We start from the raw sequence: 22,937 nt of genomic DNA, 5'->3' as shown, positions 1-22,937 counted from the left end.
CATTCTCCATCTACCAAGGCTGAACACTATCCCTCCGAATCGCCTTCCCAACATCTTGATCCCTCTTGCCCTCAACAACACCCCTAACAAACTCCCCACCAACAGCCGGATCCAACGCCCCAATACTCTTCAACTTCTCCACCCCAACACCCGCCAACCCCGTCGCCAAAAACCCCGGCGACACCGCAAACACCTTCACACCATCATTCTTCAGCATCAGATGCCACTCCAGCATAGCCATATTCATCCCCGTCTTGAAGCTGCGATACATAGCCGTCGGATTCAGCACTTTCTCCTTCGGCCACCCAGCCGGCGGCGAAGCGTTCATGGCTTTGAAAGATGGCGTGTCTGTTCGCACGTGCTCTGAAAGTGGGGATGTACCGCTGGTGATGAAGAGTTAGCGCGGATCCGAGGATTTGAGGAGTAGCGGGACGAATTCGGAGGTGATGACCATGGTGCCTGCGACGTTTAAATTCCAGGCTTTGTTCCAGCCTTCGCGGTAGGATATGGTGCCGTTTTGGACCTCTCCGTCGAAGTTTCCGCCGGCGTTGTTGGCGAGGATGTCGAGGCGGCCGAATTGGGTGGAGATGGTGTCGCGGGCGTTTGTGATCGACTCGTCGGATTCTAGGTCGACTTGGACGACGGAGAGGGTGCTTGAGGTGTCTGGGAAGTCCTTCTTCAGAGCTTTCACTGCTTTGTGGCCATTTTCGATTTTGCGGCTGCCGAGGACGATGTCGTATTGTACGCTGGACTTGAGAAGAGCTTTGACTGCTTCAAGGCCTAGGCCAGTGTTGGCACCAGTGATGAAGACGACTTTCTTTGCTGAAGACATGGTTCATGGAAAAATACTTGTGAGGGTGATGAGGTCCAAGGCTGTGATGCGAGAGAATCTTGATTTTATCCATCACCGTTTCTGATTATCGTCCAGCTTTTATACTGACGGTGAAACAGCTCTCGGACGACCCTCAGCCTGGCCAGAAATGCCTAACCCCGAACATCTGCGGCCACGTAGCCACGGCCTACTCTTGAAGCCAGTCTAGAGCGCGACATAGCACGAAAGTGAGTATCTTGGAAGGCCTAAGACGGAGATCGTGGCAGTACGTCCGGTCTTACTGCCAAAGGTCACGATGAGTGCCCGGTCAAATCTTCCGCCAGGGCCGAGAAGCAAAGGGACGCAAGGATCCAGATTTGCCAGGCCAGAACTTCTCGGCCGAGAAGACCTATTTCTCTGCACGTGACTGGCAACCGCACGCCTTGTCCACGATATGGCAGGAAGAGTTCATTCAAGACCAGACAAGTATGGCCGGCGCTATCGTTTCGCCATACGGCTCGTGCTCTTGCGCGTTGCCTTCTCGCCAGCAGCCACCGCCATAACCTAGCGTGCCTCTGTTTAGCACTACGGCTCCTAAGTATTTCGTTGCCTTTTAACGATCTCCTTTTCTCCGCGCTCGGGTCGAAGGCGGTGATGCTGATGCGTCAGAGTCGTAGTGGAAATGTAGAAAGCATGAAGTTGCCGGCAACGTATAGGGCCACAGCGTCTGTTGCTCTCAGCCCGAAGTTTTTGGAAGGGGCTAAGCAGGTCAACAGTGTGCAAGTCATCCGGGTAGTCGCATCGATGGATTGAGCGTTTGTGGCTCTGGGGTGTAGCAGGGAGGGTGGAGGGGATGGCTTTCGAGTTGCGGGTGGCGGCCGGCGACGTTCGAGCCAGTGCGCGCAAGGATTGAAGATGATGGAGTCGAGGATGTTCCAGAGACCTGCGAAAGCTCATATGGCCAGGGTGTGTCAATCATTAGGAAACTTGTTCAGGCGTGTTGGAGCTCGCTCTTGTGCGGTCGGGCTTGGACGTTGACGGATGATGTGTGGTCAAGGCGATGTGAGTGTGGCGACAACGCAAAAGATGTGTTTCTGAAGATCTACGCGGAAGGTGGACGATTGGCGATGCGATGGCGACGACATGACGGCGGAAGGTGGCGGTACTGAGAAAACTTGGTGGCACCATGTTTGTTCTCCAGGGAGGTGAAGGTGACGATAGCAAGACTATGACAATGCTCCAAACCTGGTGGCGACGAGAGGAACAACATGAGAACCTACGACGATGACAGAGTGAAGACGACGATGAATTGGAGACTCTATCTACCACCAACCCCGTCCTTCCATATCAGCCCAGCACTCCAGCACACATCTGACGACGCGCCCTTCATGCCCGAGCTGTGTGAACCAGTATGAACCAGCCACATCAATCTGAGCGTACACCCACCAGCAAGGTATCGCACAAACGAGTGTGCACCGAGTCTGGTCTTCAGTGCCGATAGCTGTGGGGTCAAGTACTGCGGAGAGGAGCGCTGCATCTCTCGCCGCCGCACTTGATAGCTCTGCCCTGCTCTCTGCCCGCCGCCGCCCTGCCCGCCTGCTGTCTTGCTCTGCTCCGCCATTTGAAATTGAGAACACGTACCTTCTTGTCCATTTATCTCGTCTTGTCCACCTCGCTCGTCACTTCCAACCGCCAAAGAAGAAAAGAAAGAATGATTGGTAAAGGTGTTGATATGTTTGAAAGTAAGCAAAGGAAGTCAAGTGAAGTTGAGGAGTGGGAGCGAGGTATATCCTGCGCTGCGGACGCTAGTGCTTCCCGTGGACCAGCATTTGGTGTTCGGGAAGTAGGGGACAGCATGTGATTTTGGTGACAGAATGTGTGGCAAATTTGGTGAGGTCGAGGGTCAAGTTGTTTCAAGTGTTGATGGGGGAGGGGCTGGCGATTGAAGTGGGACGGTAGGGGTGACCACTGATAGGCTGAGCGAGTTCAGAGGCGAAGAGAACAACGGGACAAGAGGAACAATGTGTGATGTTGTTGAGGACGCTGGAGAGGCGACGATATTTGGTTTGACTATGTACCCCTCCCATCGGCGGCATCACCTTCGACTCAGCCGGACGATAGCTTTTGCGCCATTGTCGACCGTGAGGTCCATTCGCCCTCGACTCGATATGCGCCCATTGCGCTCACACTGACCATCACTGTCCCACGCTCGCAATATTGTATGTCGGCTCAACGCTCCAGCCATCACCTCAGTGGATGCGACCTTTGCGTCCCAGCAGTCCTCTCTCGAGGATCAATCTGAACTTGCTGCACCTCCCATACCGGTATCGCTCCGCCACAGGTAGAATGCAAGGGAAGAGCACCGGCTGGGTTTGGGTGTCAGCAAAGTTGTGTGCAGGATGCCTCTTTCGAGGTTGTGCCCCTGACTCTCAAGTCTGACCATGGGAAGGCGCGCTGCATCTCAATCCGGTCTCTCTTGGGTTTTTTTTGGTTCAAGTGCTTTTTCTTTGTGTGTTTGTTGTGCCCGTTGACATGTTTTTGCGGCATTTTCATGTTCTTGCTTTTTCTGTTCTTTCTGAGATGTTCTTGCTGACGATGAGATGGTGATCTATGTACTTACTGCAAGCGTGGAATTGAACCGCACTTTCCCATGTCAGCCCGACACTCCAGCCACATCTCGCGATGTGACCTTGATGCTTGGGCCGCGTGGTCGCAACTCGAGTGCGTCCCACATCGATCTTGCTTGCTGCACCTCCCGCCCCGGTATCGCGCATGCGAGTGCGCACCGGTCGGGTGTGGGTGTTCAGCAAAGCTGTCGTGCATGTTTTCGGTTTTCTTTTTTGTTCTTTTTTTCTTGCCCTGTGAAATGTTTTTGCGGCATTGTGATTTTCTTTCATGTGATGTTCTTGTTCTTTCTTGCTTTTTCTGTTCAGTGCTGTTCTGTATGCTCTTATTCTTTCTGATGATGTGTAAAAGATGTGTTTGTGTGTGTGTGTGGTAACTGCAAAAGAAGGTGTCAAGAAGGGGTGATGGTGAGAGAAGGAAGGAAGAGTTGGAGAGTGGAAAGCGAAAGGGCCATTCTCGACAGCGGGCGCTAAGCGCTTAGCGCATCCGTTACCGAACAAGGATTATTTCCTCATGAAGTGGACAGTCCCAAATTGCCGACATAATGTGTGGCCAAACATGGACTTAAGCCTTGTCCGCTTCCATACCGTATTGTTGTCCTGCACGTCCGTCTGACTTCCGCCATCTTTTCATGTCACACCTTCGCACACCCGACGTGGGGTCGGGCTGTTTCATGCCTGTCTTCTACCTGCTCGAGTCAATGGTCAGACACGAGCACGTGTGAGCCAGACTCCTCGCATTTTAGAAGATATTCGCTCGTTCGAAGGATATATAGGTTTAAAATCAGCTCTACAGAAGTCAGAAGAAGCAAGGTCCAAACTTTCCAGATCGTGCATCGTGCCCATAGCCAGTCCCAGTCTATCGCAGGTTTTATCCCAGGTAGGCATAGATCATCGAAGGGCACGTCTCCTCATCTCACCTTCAACCGGGTGTCACCCTCACTTCTTCTTCCTGTACCGGATCGCTCGCCCGCCCTGCGCCAGAGAGCCATTACCCATGCTTCTGCTCATGGAACAGACCGGCTTGGCCTCGTCCGAGTGCATGCTCGCCAAGGCGAATGAGTCCGTGTTGTGCCCAAAGTAGAGCCACACGCCCTCTTTCGTCTTCTTCACAGTCAATGTGCCGATCGCGCCGCTGGACTCGGAGTTCTTGACCGAAGGATGACCCATGAAGTCGTTTTGGATGAAGTTGCGCAGCGCCTCCTCTTCGGTGTTGCACTCCACGATCTTGCCGCCACGAAGCCTCTTGGTGTTGCTGAAGATCCGCTCCGAGCAAACACTGGCCGCCATCGTTGTTGACATGTGCTCGCCAGTGCCGCTGGTGACCGTGGCAAGTGTCGCCTTCTCCTCGTCGTCCTCATCCATTGGTATGACATGAGCACCGATGCCAATAAGGCCAGCGGGCCCGATACGCCCACGGTGTTTCATACCGATACCGCCAGACGAAGCGCCACAGGCAATGTTGCCGTATGTGTCGATGGCGATCGCGCCAACAGTGTCCGTGATCACGTCTTCTCCCTCTTCCACTGGTGGGTATGGCGGAAACATAGACGGGGATGGTACTGGGAAGGGCGCGTGGGTTGTTTCCGGCGATTCCGGCAAAGGCAGATCTTCTGCTGGATGAGGGAGGGTGGCTGTAGTGGTGGATGTCGATTCTCTGCGAGCCGTGCTGGGACTAAAGTAGTCCTCAACGGTCGCGGTGTCATCAATCGTAGCAGTATTGTCCGAGTCATAGCCTGATGAGCCGTCATGTGAGCGTGCCCGGGCAGTCGGAGATGTTGCATCACTGAATGGATGTTGCATCACGAGCCCGCCAAAGTCACGCATTGGTAAGTCTGGCGATGTCTGGCCACCATCAGCGTTGCCACGAGGCTGAAAGGAAGAAGGAAGTCTCGCTCGCGGCGACAGCTTTTGGGTGCTGTTCGCAAAAGGATGCCGTGCCATCTGTTCTGCCAACTCCGGAGGTCCAAATGGGTCAGTGTATTGGTCTGGATGATCTTCTGGGGTAGTATCCCGAGTTGCGTGGCTAGTAGGCGTGCCCCAGGTTGCGGACTTGGAGTGGCCGGTGTTCGAGGATGAATCATCGCCATCATCGCGAGAGCTGACAGGAGGTGGCGAGATTGGCTGTGCGTCGTTGTAGCATGAAGCAGACATGGCACTTTCGTGGACACGACGCAGACTTTCGTTGTTGTCTCGCTCAGATTGAAAGCCTGTCAAGTGGTCTGCCGACTCTTCTGGAGGTGGCACGCCTGACCGATCAGCCTCCGCACGCCTCTTTGACTGTTCTGCCTTGACCAAATCCATTCGCCACTTCTGCCACCGATGCTTCGCAAAAGGTGAGATCATGGCATCGTAAGGCACAGAGGGTATGCTATGTTCTTGGGCAAACTTCGTGGCACCGTCCGCGACGAGCAGGTTTGGTGGCACACGGCGAAGGGAAAGCGACTGGGTAGAATGATCGAGCAGTGTCCTGGCGAGGGAGATGGGGTTCCATATCTCTGTATACATGTCAGTGCCTGGTGTGGCTCCGGTATGGGAATGATATGATCGTACGTGCGACAGCTCCTACCGCGCCACTGCGACCGAAATGGTCCACCACGATGGCATCGCACTCCACCACGCCGTCGAAGCCGAGGTTGCTGCCATAGCCTGCATTCGTGATCTCGCGGTCTTCGAGTACTTTGATGGCGATCTCGACTGCGTCTGTGGCTGACCCGCCTGTCTTCATGAGGGCCATGCCGGCCTTGCATGCGCTGTCATCCGTCAGTCATGTGCAGGTCAATGTGCGGCCACAGTCACTGACTCGTTGCATGCTTGCAGGTGATAGTTCTCATTGTCCTTGCTGTGGAAACCCGCTCCCGCATGCACGAAGATGCAAGACAAATCCATACCCTTCCGCCCTTTGGACCACGATGAACTCTTGAACATGGCTGTTTGCGTTGATGCTGAGTGTTGAAGCTGCTTAGGGTGCCGTCATACAGTCGTAGGAATGTGCTGTAATCACGATAGCGGAGGCCGTGTTGAGCTGTCGCTCATGGCAAGTGGAGGAGGATGCGTGATATATTCAACGAGCGGCACGCACACGGCAAATGGCCAATGCCTCAAATCGTATAGCCGTAACTGACCGAAAGTGTGCTCGAGTGGTGATGGTGTATAGGTGCAATGGAGGAAGAAGAACTGGATGTACGGTCTAAGAGCGGACTTCTTCATCTGCACCTTCCCTCTTGTTGCTCGAAGGAAAGAGCGTCCTCCTGCTCCACGCGGCACCCATGTCGCCCTGACCTCACTTCATGCTCTTGTCCGTTTGTCTACGCCATCACATGCTCTTGATCATATTCTCAGCCTGACACTATGCTCTTCGACGCGTTGCGTCTATCGCCGACAATCTTGATCGCTTGACAGTGAAAGGTGAAGTCGACAGGGAGGCTCAAAAGACTTGGCGCAACGACGATCGCCCCGCCTTCCCAAAATGATGCGCCCGTGTTACGTACCTTGAACCTGCTCCAGCTTCACTGCTCAGGCGCCAGCAATTGATCCACATCTCACTGTCGCCAGCCTGGAGTCCAATGCAATAGCACACACAACACACAGAACACAGCAATCCATCTGAGCACCCATCATGGCGAACCAAACGCCAGCCGTTGTCATGGACAAGTATGCCGACCATCACACCTCCAAGCTGTACACGATCACTAACTAGGCACTCAGCGGTACTGGTTACTCCAAACTGGGATTCGCCGGCAACGACTCCCCCTCCTTTGTCTTCCCGACCGCGATCGCAACGAAAGGCCCTAATGCTGGAGGTGGCTCGTCAGGATCAGGGCGACCAGCTGTTGCGAACAAGCCATCCTTCCTCACCGGAGGCGCAGGACCGGGTGGGCATCTATCGGCAAAGAGAGGAACAGAAGACTTGGACTTCTTCATTGGCGATGAGGCGCTCACTGCCGCTGCTGGTCCTGGTATGTTTGGCAGTGCATTGTGTGAAGTTGGAGGCTGGAGCTGACGAGGAACAGGCTATGGCTTACACTACCCTATACGGCATGGACAGATAGAGAACTGGGTAAGATGCGATCGTACGGATTACGATGAGTCGCTCTGGCTAACACGTTGTCCAGGACCACATGGAACGCTTCTGGTCGAACAGCATCTTCAAATACCTCCGAGTCGAACCCGAAGACCACTACTTCCTCCTCACCGAACCACCGCTGAACCCACCCGAGAACCGCGAGAGCACCGCCGAGATCATGTTCGAGTCCTTCAACGTCGCCGGTATGTACATCGCCGTGCAAGCCGTGCTCGCCTTGGCCGCATCCTGGACATCCTCGAAAGTGCAGGACCGATCATTAACGGGTACCGTCATTGACTCTGGTGAGGGAGTGACGCACGTTATCCCAGTCGCGGAAGGATATGTCATTGGCAGCAGTATCAAGAGCATTCCAATCGCAGGTCGTGACATCACATACTTCGTGCAGTCACTGCTGCGTGATCGAGGCGAGCCAGACAGCAGCTTGAAGACGGCAGAGCGGATAAAGGAGGAGTTTTGTTACGTGTGCCCGGATATCGTCAAGGAGTTCTCGCGCTTCGACCGCGAGCCGGAGGATAGGTTCAAGAAGTACGAGGTCAAGCACCCCAATGGCCGAAGCGTCACTGTAGACGTCGGATACGAGCGATTCTTGGCACCCGAGATCTTCTTCAACCCAGAGATCTACAGCTCCGACTTCCTCACACCACTGCCAAACATCGTCGATGCCGTTATTCAGACTTCACCGATCGACGTGCGAAGAGGCCTATACAAGAACATTGTGCTTTCTGGTGGTTCGACTCTATACAACCAGTTCGGTCGCCGACTACAGCGCGACATTCGTCACTTGGTGGATGCCAGAATCGCCGCTTCAGAAGTACGCGCAGGAAACGCCGCAAAGAGTGGCGGTCTTGATGTGCAGGTCATTACACACCGGAGGCAACGACACGGTCCGTGGTTTGGAGGATCATTGCTCGGTCAGACACCAGAGTTCCGCAGCTACTGCCACACAAAGGCCGAGTACGACGAGATAGGGCCCAGCATTGTGCGGAGATTTGCATTGCTTGGAGCACCAGGAAGCACGTAATGTGAGGGCTCTTGCTGCGACAGGCGGAAGGTGCGCGTAAAGTTTGCTCGCATACTTGAAGGGCAAGTCTCTGACGCACAACTATCATGGCAAAAGTAGATGGACAGTGTTGCTGCGTTTCAGCGTCAAGGTTCAGTAGTGGCAGACGACATAGACGAAATGAGAATGAAGCCTACGGAGCAGTCCGCATTGCAGACAGGCACTGTCACGGCGACTTTGCTCAAGACACGCAAGCAATGCAAGACCCTTCATCAGTTGCAGTGCAGTCGGAACATGAGCGTTATCGGCAAGCTTCACACCCGATAGAGTGGTACAGCGGCTCTTCCCATGCGCGGCGGCTGATGAGAAAACTTTCTAGGACGACTCCTCTGGCTTCCAGTGACTGCGACTGCGCCCACCTGACTCGATATCCAGACAACAGAATTGCTAGCGACCAGTACCATCAATACCATGGCTAACGACACGTCGCACACCGCTGCGGAACGCACCCTTGGCATCTACGAGCTCCTCGAAGCTATTCTCCTCGAAGTCCCTGCCACAGCCCTATTCCGCGTCCAGCAAGTCAACAAAGGCTTTCGCGACATCGTGCAGCGTTCTTCGCGCCTCTCTTCCAAGCTCCTAACACCCACGCCGATCTTCACAGGCTCTGAAGATATCACAAAGGAGTTCACGCCTCTGATGGACATTCTACCAGACGGTTTCGCCTGGATCTATGCCCGTCGCGAGAGAACAGGTGGTCCGCTACTTGTCCATGGGACCATTATGCCCTGCGGTCTAGATACCTGCGAAATGCACAGCAAGGCTGGCTCCTGGAGGAAAGTGCATTTGTTCCGTGCTTCGACGACTAAGGTGACGATATCATCGAGTTCCAGAAGGGCCAATTGGGTGGGTTTTGGGAGCGAAAGGCTGGTTTATCATCGCGATGGGGGGATTACGTTGGGAGATATGGTGGATGTTGCGATGGAGCTGGATGCGCTTGAGGCGAGGAGGTATGCTAGGAATGGGGATTTGATTTTTGAGACGATGGTGGAGGAGGATGGGACGAGCTTGGAGCAGGATCTGGGGGTGAGGGATTATTTTGAGTTCGTGGAAGAGAGACGGAGGGTTCTCGCGATGGAGGCAAGAAGAGTCGAATATCTCCGTCGAATGGAACGCGATGATGGCACGTGGCGTCTAGGGTATTTCTCGAACAGGATCGCTTCGAGAATTCCATCGCCACGACCAAGAAGCCAAACAACCCGAGAACACACGACCCAAGAGATTGAAAGCGGACCTTGCAGCGTGGAGGATGTCGAATCCTAGGTCGATCCGAGCCCCAATCAAGTCCGGATTCATTCATCATTATCAGACAGTCCATCTTGGCCATACTCATCCCACTGGTCCTTCTTACCTACATAATTCCTCGCCTCAGGGTTCGTCGACACAATCGTATCACCATCCTGGTAGCTCATACCAAACCCACGCGCACCGCCAGTCGTCACATCATCTTCTTCAACACGACCCATAATACGCAAAGTCCGATCTGCCAACTCGCGACAGTGCTCACTCGAATTCTCGGCCTCTGATATCGCCTGAAACTTGACACGCCAAGAGTCCCAGTCCTTCCATCTGGGTCCCGGCTGTGCGTTCCATGCACACACCTCAGACAGCTCAGCTCCTGCAAAGATAATCCACTGGGCAGCCGCACAAGCGTGTTCATCGTAGTCGTCCGGAAGAGCTCTCGAGTGATTGATTGTTGCAAATGGTGCCCGCCCGATGGCGCAGCCCTCGAGGCTGTAGATCCCGGCAACAAACAGCCTCGCGCAGAACGCTGCATAGTTCTCGAGCGAGGGCCGTGGTGCATCGGACTCGGTGTCGTATGGACCGCCGGGACACTTCCATTTCCACATGAAGCCGAATACTCCTGTGAAATGTGTATTAGGGTCAGTCACTACAAGCCTGACGATCATGGTAGACGAACTTGATTCCATGAATGTAAGATGCTTCTGGTAATCATTGACTTTCTCTCGGGCCCAAAGATTTTCTGTCTGAGTTCCGTCTCCCCAATTTACGGCAATCTGGCGCTCTGGTAAACTCGGTATGCTCTTCAACAATTCCACGAGTCTGTCTTGCCCCGGGTGGTCGGCGGGGATCTGGGCCACAACTCTGGGTAACAGCTGCAGTAGGAATCCGCGTCTATAGGACAAATGCTCGGGGTCATCTGGGACTGCGACACTACAGATACCATCGTCGTTGCGGACAACGCCACGCTCTGCGGAAAAGATGGCCTCGTCTATCTTGTGGGCTGCACCGTCTGGGTCCAGTCTGCCGTGGGCGAGGTCTTGGATTGCCTCAATGATCACCATGTTCGTGGTATCTTGGGGCACCCACCACACATCCAGGACGACCTTCAGATCCATGATCTTGATGGCGGATAGAGCGAAGATGTTCCGAGAAGCAAGTGAGCAAGGGCTGGTGACAAAGAATGTTGCCGGCTTGGGTCTTGACTTTACTTCTTGAAGTGATTTTCAATAGGCGGGTGGCCGAGAAAGACAAATACGGCGACGCGATACAAGCTCGACTGCATTGGTAAGGCCTTGCTACTTAGCTGCACGCTAGCGTGTGCAAGCAAAGGCCTTTGCTTCAATCATAAGTCGAAGCGCTCGGCGGCATTCAACCTTGTCACCTGTCCTCGGAGGATGATGTCCTCATACTGGGAGCAGTCGTCATATATGATGATTGGGCGACGACTGGCAATGCCACCCGATCCCTCTGTTGTCGACCTGTTCCCGTCCGAGTGAGTCACGCCGCACAGACCTCCCCACTAGTAAACCTACATATGCAACGCCACCTTTTCTGCCTGCATCAACAACCAAGCCCAAGACAATCACAAGCAAGCATTGAGGTGACGCAAAGGTTAGCACGATTGTCTCAATCGTCTGCCAAACTTGCGCATATATCACCTCCCTCCAAATATTGATTAATGGTCCACCGGGATAACCGCACATGCGAGATCAATATTTGGTTGTAATCGAGCTATTCGTTCTGTGCCATTGGCTTGATGAGCTTGGTTGTTGAATACAGGTGAACTTGATATGGTAACATGTCAAGTTGTGACCTTGAGGATTTCCCAGCGCGGAGTGCGCTGGGATTCTTTTTGGTGATATTTCTTTTTGGAAAGGTGTTGTTCTGTAGAGGGAGGAAGAACGAAGTGCTGCTGCTGATAGCACCGATGAACGTTTCGCTCAGAGCTTGCGTTCGCATTTGTGTTGCTGCTGTTTGTTGTGGCCCGAGTTCGATGGCAACTTGGCGTGCGCTTGTGATCGTCTAGCATGATATCGCCTGCCAAGCGCCATCATCGCGACGAGGGTGGTTCCTATATCAATCCAATTCTTTCGTCAACACCTCCCTCAAGAGTGAGGTTTCGGATCTTATGCTTCTCCGTTTTTCCGCCGCTGGTGACCGACTCTCTTACGCACTTGCATGATCATTTCCTGCAGTAACGGGCTCAAGAGTTCATTGACTCTATCAGAAGAGGCTGATGCGAGCTTCGATGCCGGGAACACCTGGGAATGCTTTGGCAATCAAATTGAGGGCCTCAGACTGGTTTCTTAGCTGATACATTACTCACTAGCAACCTGCACACCCTTAGCACTCATCACGCCTCGTCCAAACCACTCTCCGATGACACCGAAGCGATCCCGTTCAGTTCCCTTCAGGCTTTCCGTAAACAGCTCGTGCCTGCCTGCACTCTCCTCCTGAGCCTGCTTCGTCTGCCTCACGATCCTATTCAGTGGCGAGCATGTGGGACATTCCAGTTCTGCATCATCCACATCCTGACCTTCAGGAATGTTAAGGCATCGCTGATGGTAGCTATGCTTGCATAAGAAGTGCACGGTCGGCAGATCGAGCGGAGATCCACAGTTCGAGCAGCGCGTGGTGCGGAACTCGACAGATTTCGTGCTGAGCCCATTGATCTCGTTTTGCTTCTGGACGGTATCGGCGCGGTAGGATGAGATGAGCTTTCTGTTTGATGCAATCTCCGACCGCTCGCGTTGGACGGTAGTGGAGAGGTACTTCTTCACTAGTCCCATCGTGGCTACTGCGTTGGTGGACAGTGTCTGAATGACCTGAAGTGGAGCCATGAGGCCATCATCATCAATCTTCTTGAGCACTGCATCCACCTCATCGCCGGCTTCTTGCAGAATCTTGGGATCTGATGTGAAGTATGCCAGTGCTGCTGGGTACAGCTGTGGCTCTTCTGGGCCATACTTTCGAAGCGCCTTGATGGCTCCAGCCGTGTCTTTTGCAGCCGTGTAAGAGCGGAACACGTCGAAGCGAAGGCCTTGCTTCTCGCTGACGATGATCGTACCGTCTCTGAACTTCTCGAGATCCGAGAGGAGGAGCACATTCGAGGTGTCGATCGACCCGTTCTTCTCCTCAATGAGCTTCTTGGCACTTGTTTCCCAGTGCGTCTTCTCCTCGCCGCCGCTGGTGCTAGCTTTGTGCAAGTAGATCTCAAACAGTGTTGTCTGCAAGTCCGATCTGTTCTCCGGCTTGACACCATTACTACTGATGCATGCTTCGAGGAAGGTGATGAACTGATCTGGGTGGTCCACAAATGACGAGAAAGCAACGCGCGGTTTGGGTACTTCGTACTCAATGGACTCGCCTTCGGTAATGGTCTCGATGACTTGTGCCTGGCTGACGGTAGTCTGTGTGCCATTTCTCGAAGGTGGCGTCGGCATCGAACTTGTGTTCATATAGGGTAAAGGTATGAGGGCAGCCAGGTTCTGCGCCGCAGATGTGGCCATGGTACCAAAGCCGGCTCGTTGTTGGTCCGCTGGCGTCTCTTGTACGATGACTGCGTCTTTCTTCGGTCTAAAGTTGCCAGTGAAGTAGTCGATGAAGAGCTGAGTGGCCTCAATTGGGCAGTGCTCTAGCAGTACGGTGCCATACTTCATGAAGTTGGGATACGACTCCTGAGGTTCTAATCGCACGATGTACGCCAGGGCCTCGGCATACTTCTTCAAGTCCTCGATCAAGATATCCACAACAAGACCATGTTCTTCGTGCCGCCTGGCGAGAAACGCCGCTTGATCGTGGTATCCGCCCTGCCGACACATTATGATGGCAGTGTCAAGATCGAAGCGCAAGTCACCTGGTTGTTTGATGAACTCTTCAAGCTTGTCGACATCTTTCAATTTGGCATAGCAGTTCAGTAGAAGTGTTGTGTGGTCAGACGTGGCTTTGTGGTGCTCATGCAGCTCTTCCAGATACTCAATCAGGTTGTGTATGCGCTGATTGTCCAAGAACTTCCGTATGATCTGTGAAGGTTCTGTGTTGTCAATTGCTCGCAGATACTGCTGCATCGCCGTGTCGTAGTCGCCTCGCTGATATAGATAGTCGCCATATCTGCGGAAGATGACGTTCTGTTGTACGGCATCGACTTTGTACTTCTGCGCCATGTTGATCGCCAGGACGTATAAATTGCGCTGATACAGGATCTCAAGCTTTTGCTGAAAGGTCTTCTCGTGGTACCGATACAGCTTGCCCTCAATCGTGAGCAGGAAGATATCGCCCCAGATTGTGAAGATTTTGTTGATTTGATTCGAGACTGCCTCAGTCATGGCGATGAACTTCAAGTCCATGTTGAGTATTGAGAACGTGCTGGTGTTGAAGATCTCATCCGCTCTTGTGCCTGCAAAAGCGCGGAGACCTGTCGCTCTGCCGATGTTGTTGGCAGGCGGAGACACAATCAAGACATAGTCACTGTGAACGCTGAGCAGTTTCTTGGCGCCCTCGTAAGCGCTCGAGCCAGTCTTTCCGCGAGGTCCATATGTGTAGATGGCATCGTCTCGGGCAACCACAATCTCATTTGAATGGGGATCCAGCTTCATGCAGTCCACGGCACAACCGTGCTCATCTAGTGACCGTGCCGGCTGCCCTTGAGCTTTTCCAGTGATTGCGAGTGCCAGGATACGGGAAGTCGTGGCGATATAGAGTGCAGTCGTGTTTGCCTCCCGGAATTCCAGGCCGGTGATGGGTTCCTCAGACTCGAACACGGTACGTTGCCTGGTGCCGCGATCGTGAATCAAGTCACCACGGACGACGGTGACAGCTCCATTGCCAAAGCCTACAGCCAGTTGTGCCACGTCGCTCGTCACAGAAAAGGCAGTCACTGGGAAGTTCTTGCGTCCGTTCTGTACAGTCAAGTGGCAAAGACATTTTGGGTTGCCGGTCTTCTTGTCGTTCTGGTCCTTGGTCCATACCTTCAGCTCAGGTTCTGACGACAAAGTCTCAGCAAGAGTCAATAGATATGGAGTATCGTGAATCTTCTCGATGTGGGTCACGCTGCCAGCATCGTGAGCTTTCCATGATCGAGTCGACTTGAACGTCTGATCCAGAAGGTGTACATGGCCAGTGGGTGTTCCAACGAATATGTTGGTCGCTCCAGAAGCTATGCAGCTGATGCTCGATTGCTAACAACGTCAGAATCCCTTCGACTCGAGCGACCTGTGGTGTGTCCATAGCATACATCTAGTGAAATGGCATCCTCGCCGTTCGCATCCGGAAGGCGGACGTGAGATACATCGAAGAAGCGGAAGGCTTTCCACTGTCAAAGTCAGCATGTGCACGTAACTCCATATCATCAATCACCATCATCACAGACCGATGTCAGTGCCATACTACCGAGCCATCATATGGAGAGTGCATGGGTGTTGATGCCTTCTCGAAGTGTGGTGCATGGGTGTGGCTGAACCCAGCACGGGCCCTGCCGATCTTGGAGCTCGACTTCCAACATTTAACTTCAACTTGTCGCATTCCACATCCACAACCTCACGACCAACATTGCCAACATGGACGAAGACGACGACGATCTTTATGGCGGCGGTAGTGCCGACCAGCAAAATCAGCAGCAGACGAAGGAGGAAGACGAAGATGAGCACAAAATGGAAGTCAGCGAGGAAGAAGAGGACGACGACGATAGTGACGATGTACGTCGTGTCGCATATCTAGCACATGTATACAGATATCCTGATCATACGTTTTGTAGGACGTCCAAATCACACTCGAGAAACCAGAAGGCGCAAAGGCATCAGAGCCGTGAGTCCGTCGCATAGTGCAGCCATCTTCCACTCGAGCTAACACGACACAGTCCCGCAAAGCAGCAGAAGACCAAGCACGAGCGCACAGCCTCCGAATCGAAGCCTGCAACATCCTCAACACCGATCAAAACCGAAGGCTCTACCGCACCTCCCACACAAGTGAAGACGACCCTTACCCACAACGGCAAAGAAGGCAAAGACTTCCCCGAAGTACGCTCCAAGAACCCCGTCGACGTCAACGCAATACCGACATGGACCAACGGCAAACCCCTCACAGCCGTCGACATCGATGCAGACCTCGCAGAAAATAGCAAGCCCTGGCGGTTACCCGGCACGGACGCGACCGACTTCTTCAACTACGGCTTCGACGAGTACACCTGGGCCAGCTATTGCGTGAAGCAGCAGATGATCGGGAACCAGATTGGTCAGATCAAGCAAGAGGATGCGCAGATGAAGGCCTTCATGGGTATTGGCGGTGATGACAACAAGCAAGGTGGTGGTGGGATGCCGCCTATGCCACCGGGAATGGATATGAATGATCCCAATGCGATGGCGAACATGATGCAGCAGTTCGGCATGGATCCTAGTCAGTTCATGCAGGGTATGAACGGCTTTGGAGGTGGTATGGGTGGTATGCCTGGAATGGGCGGCATGGGCGGTATGGGTGGACAAGGAGGTGGACAACAGTTCCAACAAGGCGGATTTGGCAATGGGCAGAACAGTGCGAGCCCCAACCCGCAGCCCGGACAAGGCTTCCAGGCCCCGCAAGGCCCGGGAGCAGCAGGAGAGGGTTACAGCCAGCAACAGCTTGAGATGATGCAGAACATGGGAGGTGGAGGCGGTGGTGGTAGAGGCGGTCGAGGTCGAGGCCGACGGGGAGGTTGGTAGGAACTGGACATCCCGCCAGGCATCCTCAAACGGTTGCACAAAAGGTGATTCTCAGGACCTCCCCATCACAGGGCGTCTGGAAACTGGGAATATATGATAGAGGCGTGCTACGATACCCAATGAATTGTACGATCGTCCGGCAGATTCACTCCACGCAGTGAAAGCCCTTGAGCCCGCACCTCAAGAAGAAAGCTTGCAGTACCACGTCATGGCTCAGGGGGAGGGATAGCTATGCTATCGGGCGGGATGGCAACCTCATAGTTCGGGTCAAAGCATACGAGAGCCATCCTATGTAAGCAGAGCCACCGTCACTGCAAAGCCATACTCTGTTCCTGCCGCTCGCTTCACGCGTCTCACGTGGCCTGCCAACCCACCCGATCGATCTCGTGATCTGTGGGGATCTTGTGGGGAAGCTTAACCTTAAATTCTTCGAGCTTCGACACACCGCGATGGTCTCTTGTCGTTCCCCCAAGACACAGATCTGAGCCATCTAGATCATCTTGTGACAATCGCTCGACCACACTGAGCCGTATCTCCATCCTCAGACAATTACAGTAATCAACATCTATCTCATCGCTATCTTCATAAACCCCGCACGAGCTTCCTCCACCGATCATGGCCTGGCAACACTATGTCACGTAAGTGCCTGGCCGCTCTCGCCACCCTTCTTGTTCGCCCTGGTAAGGGGTTGGTGGTAGCATGCTTACTGGTCTTGTAGGAGACGCAACACAATTCTCTTCACCACAGCAGCGGTAGCGAGTTCCTACTTTGGTGTACGATGGCGACAGCAAGCGGACAGGGCTCGGAACTCGGGCACGTTCCATGTTGAGCCGCATCGATCAGGTATCATCACCGTCACACATACTACTACGATAGACGTGGGCCATTGTTGCGACAGTAGCTGACGAATGTAGGCGGTGGAGTTTAGCCTCTACCACGAAGGGATTCGAGGGGATTATTGAGAGCCTACAAAATGACGAGGTTATGGCGTTTATGCAGCACATGTCTACATACTGTACATTTTTGCATCTCAGTCTATCTCTATCTCTATGTCGCCAATAGGCAGACTGACGCCGTTGCCCACAGCACGACTCGTCCAGGACGAAGTCCCCCGATAGAGCGCCGGGACCGCTGGCAGTGGTCGTGACGACGCATTATCGAGGATATTGCTCACGGCCGGAAGCGGGACTTTATGAGGCAGAGAAGGTCCTGGGCAGGCAATCTCTCGCACAGTCCTGGTATAGCATGGCTCCCATGGGTGCGCTTCTCATGCAATTGGATAATCGCGCTTGAAACCGGTGATTCTGATTAAGCTCATGGCGCGTCAAGCCCGGTGATACTGGTAATATTATTAATTGATTCCGAATGCTCGATGTTTTTATCGTCCGCCGAGCATATTGGTCGCCCACTGGTAGCTGCCCAGGAAGACAGCTCCACCAATGCTAATCCACATCGTTCGGGGTCCAATACCGCTGAAGAACACCCGACCGCCCTCTTCCCTCCATATCTTCCCAGTCATAGCAAAGACATTCTGCCTGCCAGTCGACAGCATCATCCTCGTCTTGAGCACGTCCAGAGGTGTTGTAAGACCCGCAGCGATGGCTCCCGAAATAGCACCATAGATACCACTCTCCGCCGCAGTGACTTCCGTCGGCCTGGGCGGTTCTCTTTGTTGTAGCGACCACTTCTTCAACCCCTCCCACAGCGGGAATTGTATAATCGTAAACGGCACTTCTCTTAGCACTGTGATTCCCCACCCTCTATACAATTCCCTCCAAACAGTGGTGAGCCCATGTGTCTTCCTCAGATTCAATATCGACGTCAAAGCCGCCATAGAGCTAGGGTGCTGCTTCGCCTGTGCCCTCTGCTTAATCACCTCCGTCGGCACTCTCACCGCACAAGCCGCAATCTCCCCCAAGCTTGCAGCCGCCATATGCAATCCCGCTTCGCCATACCCATCCCTTGTGTTCGAAGCGAAGTACTTCTTTGTCGTCTCGTACGTGACAAAGAACAGACCTGCGCCGGGAGCGGATCCAACTACGGCGGAGCCAATCCCATTGTATACACCGCGGAAGCCACCCGAGGCCCAGAAGCCGGCGGAGGATTGGAGGCGGGTTTTGAGGGTGTCGAGGGGGAAGAGGGAGATGTCTACTGTTGTGCCTGCTATGCCGCCTGCCTAAGATTGTTAGTGTCGGGGTGGGCAAGGTGGGCTGCTGTGTTGGCGTACGAAGAGGGAGCGGAGGTATGGTGAGTTGACCAATGCAGTGGAGGACTTGTCGTCCATACTCTACAAAGTCCACGCCGGAACGCCTGAAATCAGAGATGTGCAATGCAAGCGAAAGTGTTGGTCAATGCCACGCGAGCTGGGTCAAATTCATGAAGCTCAATGACAGCGAGATCGGCGGCCGCGGAGAGCAGTCCGAGACGCGTTGTATTCACAGACCTCACCTTGACCGTCGTCTTCTTCACAACAACACCATGTTTTTGCCGATCGAGTAACGTCTCCGGCCACCACACTCGTCGTATAATGGAGGACAATAATGTAATGCGACTATAGACCTGCCGTTGATTACGGTCAGCAAAACAATGCACACTCAACATGTGCTTTGGTCGAAATGCTGAGCTGATATGGCGCGACGGCGATGTCTGAGATCGCCACATCGAAGTTCCTACCTTGCACAATGATACGTTTGATCAGCTCGACTCACAAATCACCAGCCTCAATTTAGTCGGCGTCGATGGCCTTGAAATCCTCGCGGCTTTGTGCCTACGAAATGCTTTCTTTATGCCGCGAGATAGCCATATCACGTGGAACTGACATTCAAAGTCAGCAGATGAGCATCTCACGACTCCCTTGTGCTTGCGAGAATAGACAAAGAATTCTTGCTCAGCGATGGCGAAGAGCAGGATGGTCTTGGAGGATTCCACAGCTGCAATCGCGGTCCTGTAACATTTTCTTGCTTCACACTATCAACATAATCTTTTGGCACATTCATTCAAGCGAGAGGCAGGCCCTCGATTTCTTTACGTCAATAAGATGTCTAGTATGGGGGATCTGAGTTGCGAGAATGAGGACGAGATATACATGACAGGCGAGGAAGACTTGAGTCAGGAGGACGAATCAAACACCGCGCATCACGACCCAGATGTGACTCGCTCGGGCATCGAAGTACGCCCTTTACAAGGGAATGCGCAAGAGGCCCAGCTGACTGTGCATATTCCGGCTGCCCAGGACGAAAACACAAGTCATCCCGGGTCAGCGTGGTCTTCTTCGTCCGAGGAAGAGGAAGACATGGAAGAAATTTGTGACGATGCGGAACATGAGAATGACACCGAAGCTCAGGAAGCTGTCATTACTGAACACAAAACAGAGGAAGGGGAGCAACCACTCGTTGCAGACATTTCGGGAGGAAGGCCATCTGACAATGCATCAGATCATGCAGACAAAGATGCGACCCCGCGAAGCATTGATAGCGCAGTTGCAGTCGGGGATCCTTTGGAAGATGAAACTGACCTCTTTTCCGATTTTGATGGAGCATGGTCGGACGATGAGTCGTATGATATCTCTGGCGAGTCCGCGGAGGACGATGGACGCGGCGATGTGGCAGTAGAAGAGGTCGGGCCTCGGCCACGGCTTCGAACAGCAACTCTTGAAGATAACGACGCGGATGATGAATCGTCTCCGGTATCACCATCACTCTGGCGAGCTCAGGAGGAACTAGCGCTTGAGCGTCGTCCGCATCTTAGAGGTCGCCGGTTGTCGATCACCGACCAATACAAAGATCTTGACTTGCGCCGAGGTCGAGGTAATATCGAGACTGCCGCCAAACGTGCCATGCACCGTATCGACAAGAAATTCGACAGCCTCGCAGCATACGAACGCCCTCATGAAGGTGGAGAGCGCATGGGCGATCCTCGAGTGAAGGCGCATCTACGGCCAGGGGAGCACGTGAACACGCCGCGCAAGCCATCGCCGTTGAGACGGTACGAGAGCGAAAAAGCTATCGTGAACGAAACAGATGTCGCGGAGCCCCGGTCTCCTGATTGTGTACTGTTGCCCCGACCTTCTGATGAGGAGAGACGCGGATGGGCTGACGATGACACGAGACGAGCACTCAAGAGGAAGTGGCGCCAAGATGCAACAGATCAAATCATGCCAGAGGACGTGGAGACTACCTCGAATCGCCTTGCAGAGCTGCTGAATGAGGACTCCGCGGAGTCGGTCGAGCTGGACCACACTTCGCTCGCTGTACTTATATCTGCTTGCCAGCAAGCATCGACGTCGGATGATACAGGCTTGAGACTAGCACTCTTAGTGTCAGATCGCGACGCTGAGTCACGCCAGTTCAACTACACGAGAACAGCGAGCAGGGACCTGGCTCCAAGGCTCGACATACCTCTACGAAGTGGTCCGATTCAAGAGAGTAGCGAGGAATATCTTGTCTCTCCAATTAGCAGTGACGCAGACGAGCAAGGACAATCACCCTTGCCTACCAGCGCTCAGGAGCTCGTGGCTACAACAGGCATGACCACGGAGGGAGCACTTGCTGCGGCCGAAGAGTGGAACCGACGTTGCGACGAATACCCACTGTCCGAACCGGCGAACGGGACCAAGCCAAAAGATGCTGGTGAGCGGCTGGCCAAAAAGCGAACCAAGGCAGTATTTGAATGGGACTTCGAGGATTATCTACTGCGTCGTCAAGGCTTGGAGAGGCAAGCTCCTCTTCGACTACCAGAAGATCCTAGAGAGCGGGCTGAGTTTGCTCGAGCTATGGCCCACTTCTATCGCTATGAGCGAGACGAAGCAAGGCGTAAGGTTTCCTTTCTGTTCGAAGAAGCTCAACATGTTCAGCGCCTGAGAGGCGAACGAGATAAGCTGCGGCGAGACATGAGTGATTACCAAAAAGCGATCGGACAGAACTTCACGGAGGTTGCCGCTTTGGAACAGAAGCTCAGACAGAAGTGTCAGCGTTGTGGTCTGTCGAGTGATAACCACATCGATAACACACCGGCCGGCGATACTGTCAGATGCTTAGATAGCAGACATGCCGAGCTGGAACAAGAGGTGACGGCAGCAAGAGAGCGAATACAAGCTTTGGAGGGGGAGAATGGAGAGCTGGAAGCGTCCCTCGAGAAGAGGAAGGCCAAGATGGCTGAACTGAAACAACACACGCTCACCTGGAAACAGAAGGCCGACGCCGCACAGGCACAAGCAGAACAAGTTCAAGAGCTTGCCGATTGTGAGCTAAGACGTCGCGCATACGAAAGGTGTGTATTGTGGCCTGCAGAAATATGTATCATACGAAAGGCAGCTAACTTTGAGAATAGGGTATACACAAGTAGTGGCACGGATCCGGCCGACTCGACTAAGCAAGAAATCGACGACTCGACACAGGAGCTTCAAAGGCAGTACGATGAGCTGGCAGCTGAGCATCGCGAGTGCAGGCAGAGACTGGAGCAGAAGACACAGGATCATCACGATGATTTGAGGAAGTCGGGTGATAATCAGAGAGAATTGCGCGCAGCGATGGACCAGCTCGAGAGTCAGCGTGCTGCACTCGAGTCTCAACTCAAGCGACTGGCCTCGGATCAGCGTACCACTGCACTTCCTGACACGAGATCGGCTTCTACGACAAGACCATTCACGCCTCCAGATAGGTTGATCACTTTGGACGCCGTGACTCCGTCCATGATCATTACCCGGCCGACGCCGCCCAAGATCGACGTTGATGTGAACTCGACACTGAGCGCTGATGAAGTGCATACCACTTCAGTTCAGACTCCCTGCACTCCCGGACTGACAGCGTTTCTGGACGAGCGACCACCTTCTACTCCAGCGATAGAGCGATCCGAAAGCTGGCACGAACGCAATGCCAAAGTCATGGAGTCTTCGACATATCTGGAAACGACCAGAAAGTTGCAAGCCTGCCGACAAGAACAACGAAAAGCCGAGCTGAGAGCCAAAAAGTACCGAGATCAAGCATATTTCGACCTTTTCGGGGAATCCTTTCAGCCGGTGACGGAGTCTGAGAAGAAGAAGATCTACTATGGCATAGCGCATCAGTCCAGACGTGGTCACTGCGAGCAGCAGCAGCGTGGTGGGGACAAATTACGCGCGCAGGAGAGAATCAAGCAAAGGTCCAGCGCTGAGACCACATATCACGAAGACAACAAGGCAAGACTGAGTGCTGCTAGGGACGATTACAATGCACGCAGTCCCACGAAGCCATATCGAGTGACTACTCCTGACCATGAGGACAACCAGGCGAACCTCCAGAGAAGGCTGTGGGGTGGTGCTCAAAGCCCTGCACCACTGGAAGCATCTCGCACCTTGCCAAATGCTGTTCCTGGCGGTCCGGTAAAGCAGTCGGGGCTCAAGAGAAAGCTCTGGGGGGTGTAACTACATACACCTCCCGCT

The 22,937-nt window shown here is 53.7% G+C and overlaps 9 protein-coding genes across 9 annotated transcripts; 4 read left to right on the top strand and 5 right to left on the bottom strand.

Moving 5' to 3' along the window:
* Positions 1-10: 10 nt before the first annotated feature.
* CLAFUR5_10834 (Short-chain dehydrogenase/reductase) lies at positions 11-832 on the bottom strand (the record flags this gene model as incomplete). The annotated part of the gene is made up of 2 exons (XM_047909982.1): positions 11-361; positions 434-832. 2 exons carry the CDS (start codon positions 830-832, stop codon positions 11-13), a joined length of 750 nt encoding a protein of 249 aa, XP_047764920.1.
* Positions 833-4,374: 3,542 nt separating this feature from the next.
* On the bottom strand, positions 4,375-6,363 carry CLAFUR5_10833 (Threonine aspartase 1; the record flags this gene model as incomplete). Its single annotated transcript, XM_047909981.1, has 3 exons — positions 4,375-5,933; positions 5,989-6,188; positions 6,239-6,363. 3 exons carry the CDS (start codon positions 6,361-6,363, stop codon positions 4,375-4,377), a joined length of 1,884 nt encoding a protein of 627 aa, XP_047764923.1.
* Positions 6,364-7,054: 691 nt separating this feature from the next.
* Positions 7,055-8,543, top strand: CLAFUR5_10832 (Actin-related protein 3; the record flags this gene model as incomplete). Its single annotated transcript, XM_047909980.1, has 4 exons — positions 7,055-7,089; positions 7,144-7,394; positions 7,449-7,495; positions 7,551-8,543. The coding sequence occupies 4 exons, from the start codon at positions 7,055-7,057 to the stop codon at positions 8,541-8,543; spliced, it is 1,326 nt and encodes a 441-aa protein (XP_047764922.1).
* A 450-nt stretch (positions 8,544-8,993) lies between these two features.
* On the top strand, positions 8,994-9,845 carry CLAFUR5_20322 (uncharacterized protein; the record flags this gene model as incomplete). Its single annotated transcript, XM_059463158.1, has 1 exon — positions 8,994-9,845. The coding sequence occupies one exon, from the start codon at positions 8,994-8,996 to the stop codon at positions 9,843-9,845; it is 852 nt and encodes a 283-aa protein (XP_059319074.1).
* A 29-nt stretch (positions 9,846-9,874) lies between these two features.
* CLAFUR5_10831 (uncharacterized protein) lies at positions 9,875-10,942 on the bottom strand (the record flags this gene model as incomplete). The annotated part of the gene is made up of 2 exons (XM_047909979.1): positions 9,875-10,446; positions 10,504-10,942. The coding sequence occupies 2 exons, from the start codon at positions 10,940-10,942 to the stop codon at positions 9,875-9,877; spliced, it is 1,011 nt and encodes a 336-aa protein (XP_047764925.1).
* Positions 10,943-12,145: 1,203 nt separating this feature from the next.
* On the bottom strand, positions 12,146-15,210 carry CLAFUR5_10830 (Vacuolar protein sorting-associated protein 11; the record flags this gene model as incomplete). Its single annotated transcript, XM_047909978.1, has 3 exons — positions 12,146-15,004; positions 15,061-15,138; positions 15,196-15,210. The coding sequence occupies 3 exons, from the start codon at positions 15,208-15,210 to the stop codon at positions 12,146-12,148; spliced, it is 2,952 nt and encodes a 983-aa protein (XP_047764924.1).
* Positions 15,211-15,382: 172 nt separating this feature from the next.
* CLAFUR5_10829 (Pre-mRNA polyadenylation factor) lies at positions 15,383-17,348 on the top strand (the record flags this gene model as incomplete). The annotated part of the gene is made up of 4 exons (XM_047909977.1): positions 15,383-15,520; positions 15,580-15,629; positions 15,682-16,354; positions 17,238-17,348. 4 exons carry the CDS (start codon positions 15,383-15,385, stop codon positions 17,346-17,348), a joined length of 972 nt encoding a protein of 323 aa, XP_047765370.1.
* Positions 17,349-17,897: 549 nt separating this feature from the next.
* On the bottom strand, positions 17,898-18,803 carry CLAFUR5_10828 (Putative mitochondrial carrier protein; the record flags this gene model as incomplete). The annotated part of the gene is made up of 2 exons (XM_047909976.1): positions 17,898-18,695; positions 18,747-18,803. 2 exons carry the CDS (start codon positions 18,801-18,803, stop codon positions 17,898-17,900), a joined length of 855 nt encoding a protein of 284 aa, XP_047765371.1.
* Positions 18,804-19,556: 753 nt separating this feature from the next.
* Positions 19,557-22,919, top strand: CLAFUR5_10827 (uncharacterized protein; the record flags this gene model as incomplete). Its single annotated transcript, XM_047909975.1, has 2 exons — positions 19,557-21,787; positions 21,848-22,919. 2 exons carry the CDS (start codon positions 19,557-19,559, stop codon positions 22,917-22,919), a joined length of 3,303 nt encoding a protein of 1,100 aa, XP_047765364.1.
* Between the last annotated feature and the right edge of the window lie 18 nt (positions 22,920-22,937).

The sequence above is a fragment of the Fulvia fulva genome, chromosome 8 (genome assembly GCF_020509005.1).
Source record: "Fulvia fulva chromosome 8, complete sequence".
NCBI classification, from domain to species: Eukaryota; Fungi; Ascomycota; class Dothideomycetes; order Mycosphaerellales; family Mycosphaerellaceae; genus Fulvia; species Fulvia fulva.
Note: the sequence above shows the minus strand (reverse complement) of the source record. Positions and strands in the feature narration are given on the sequence as shown.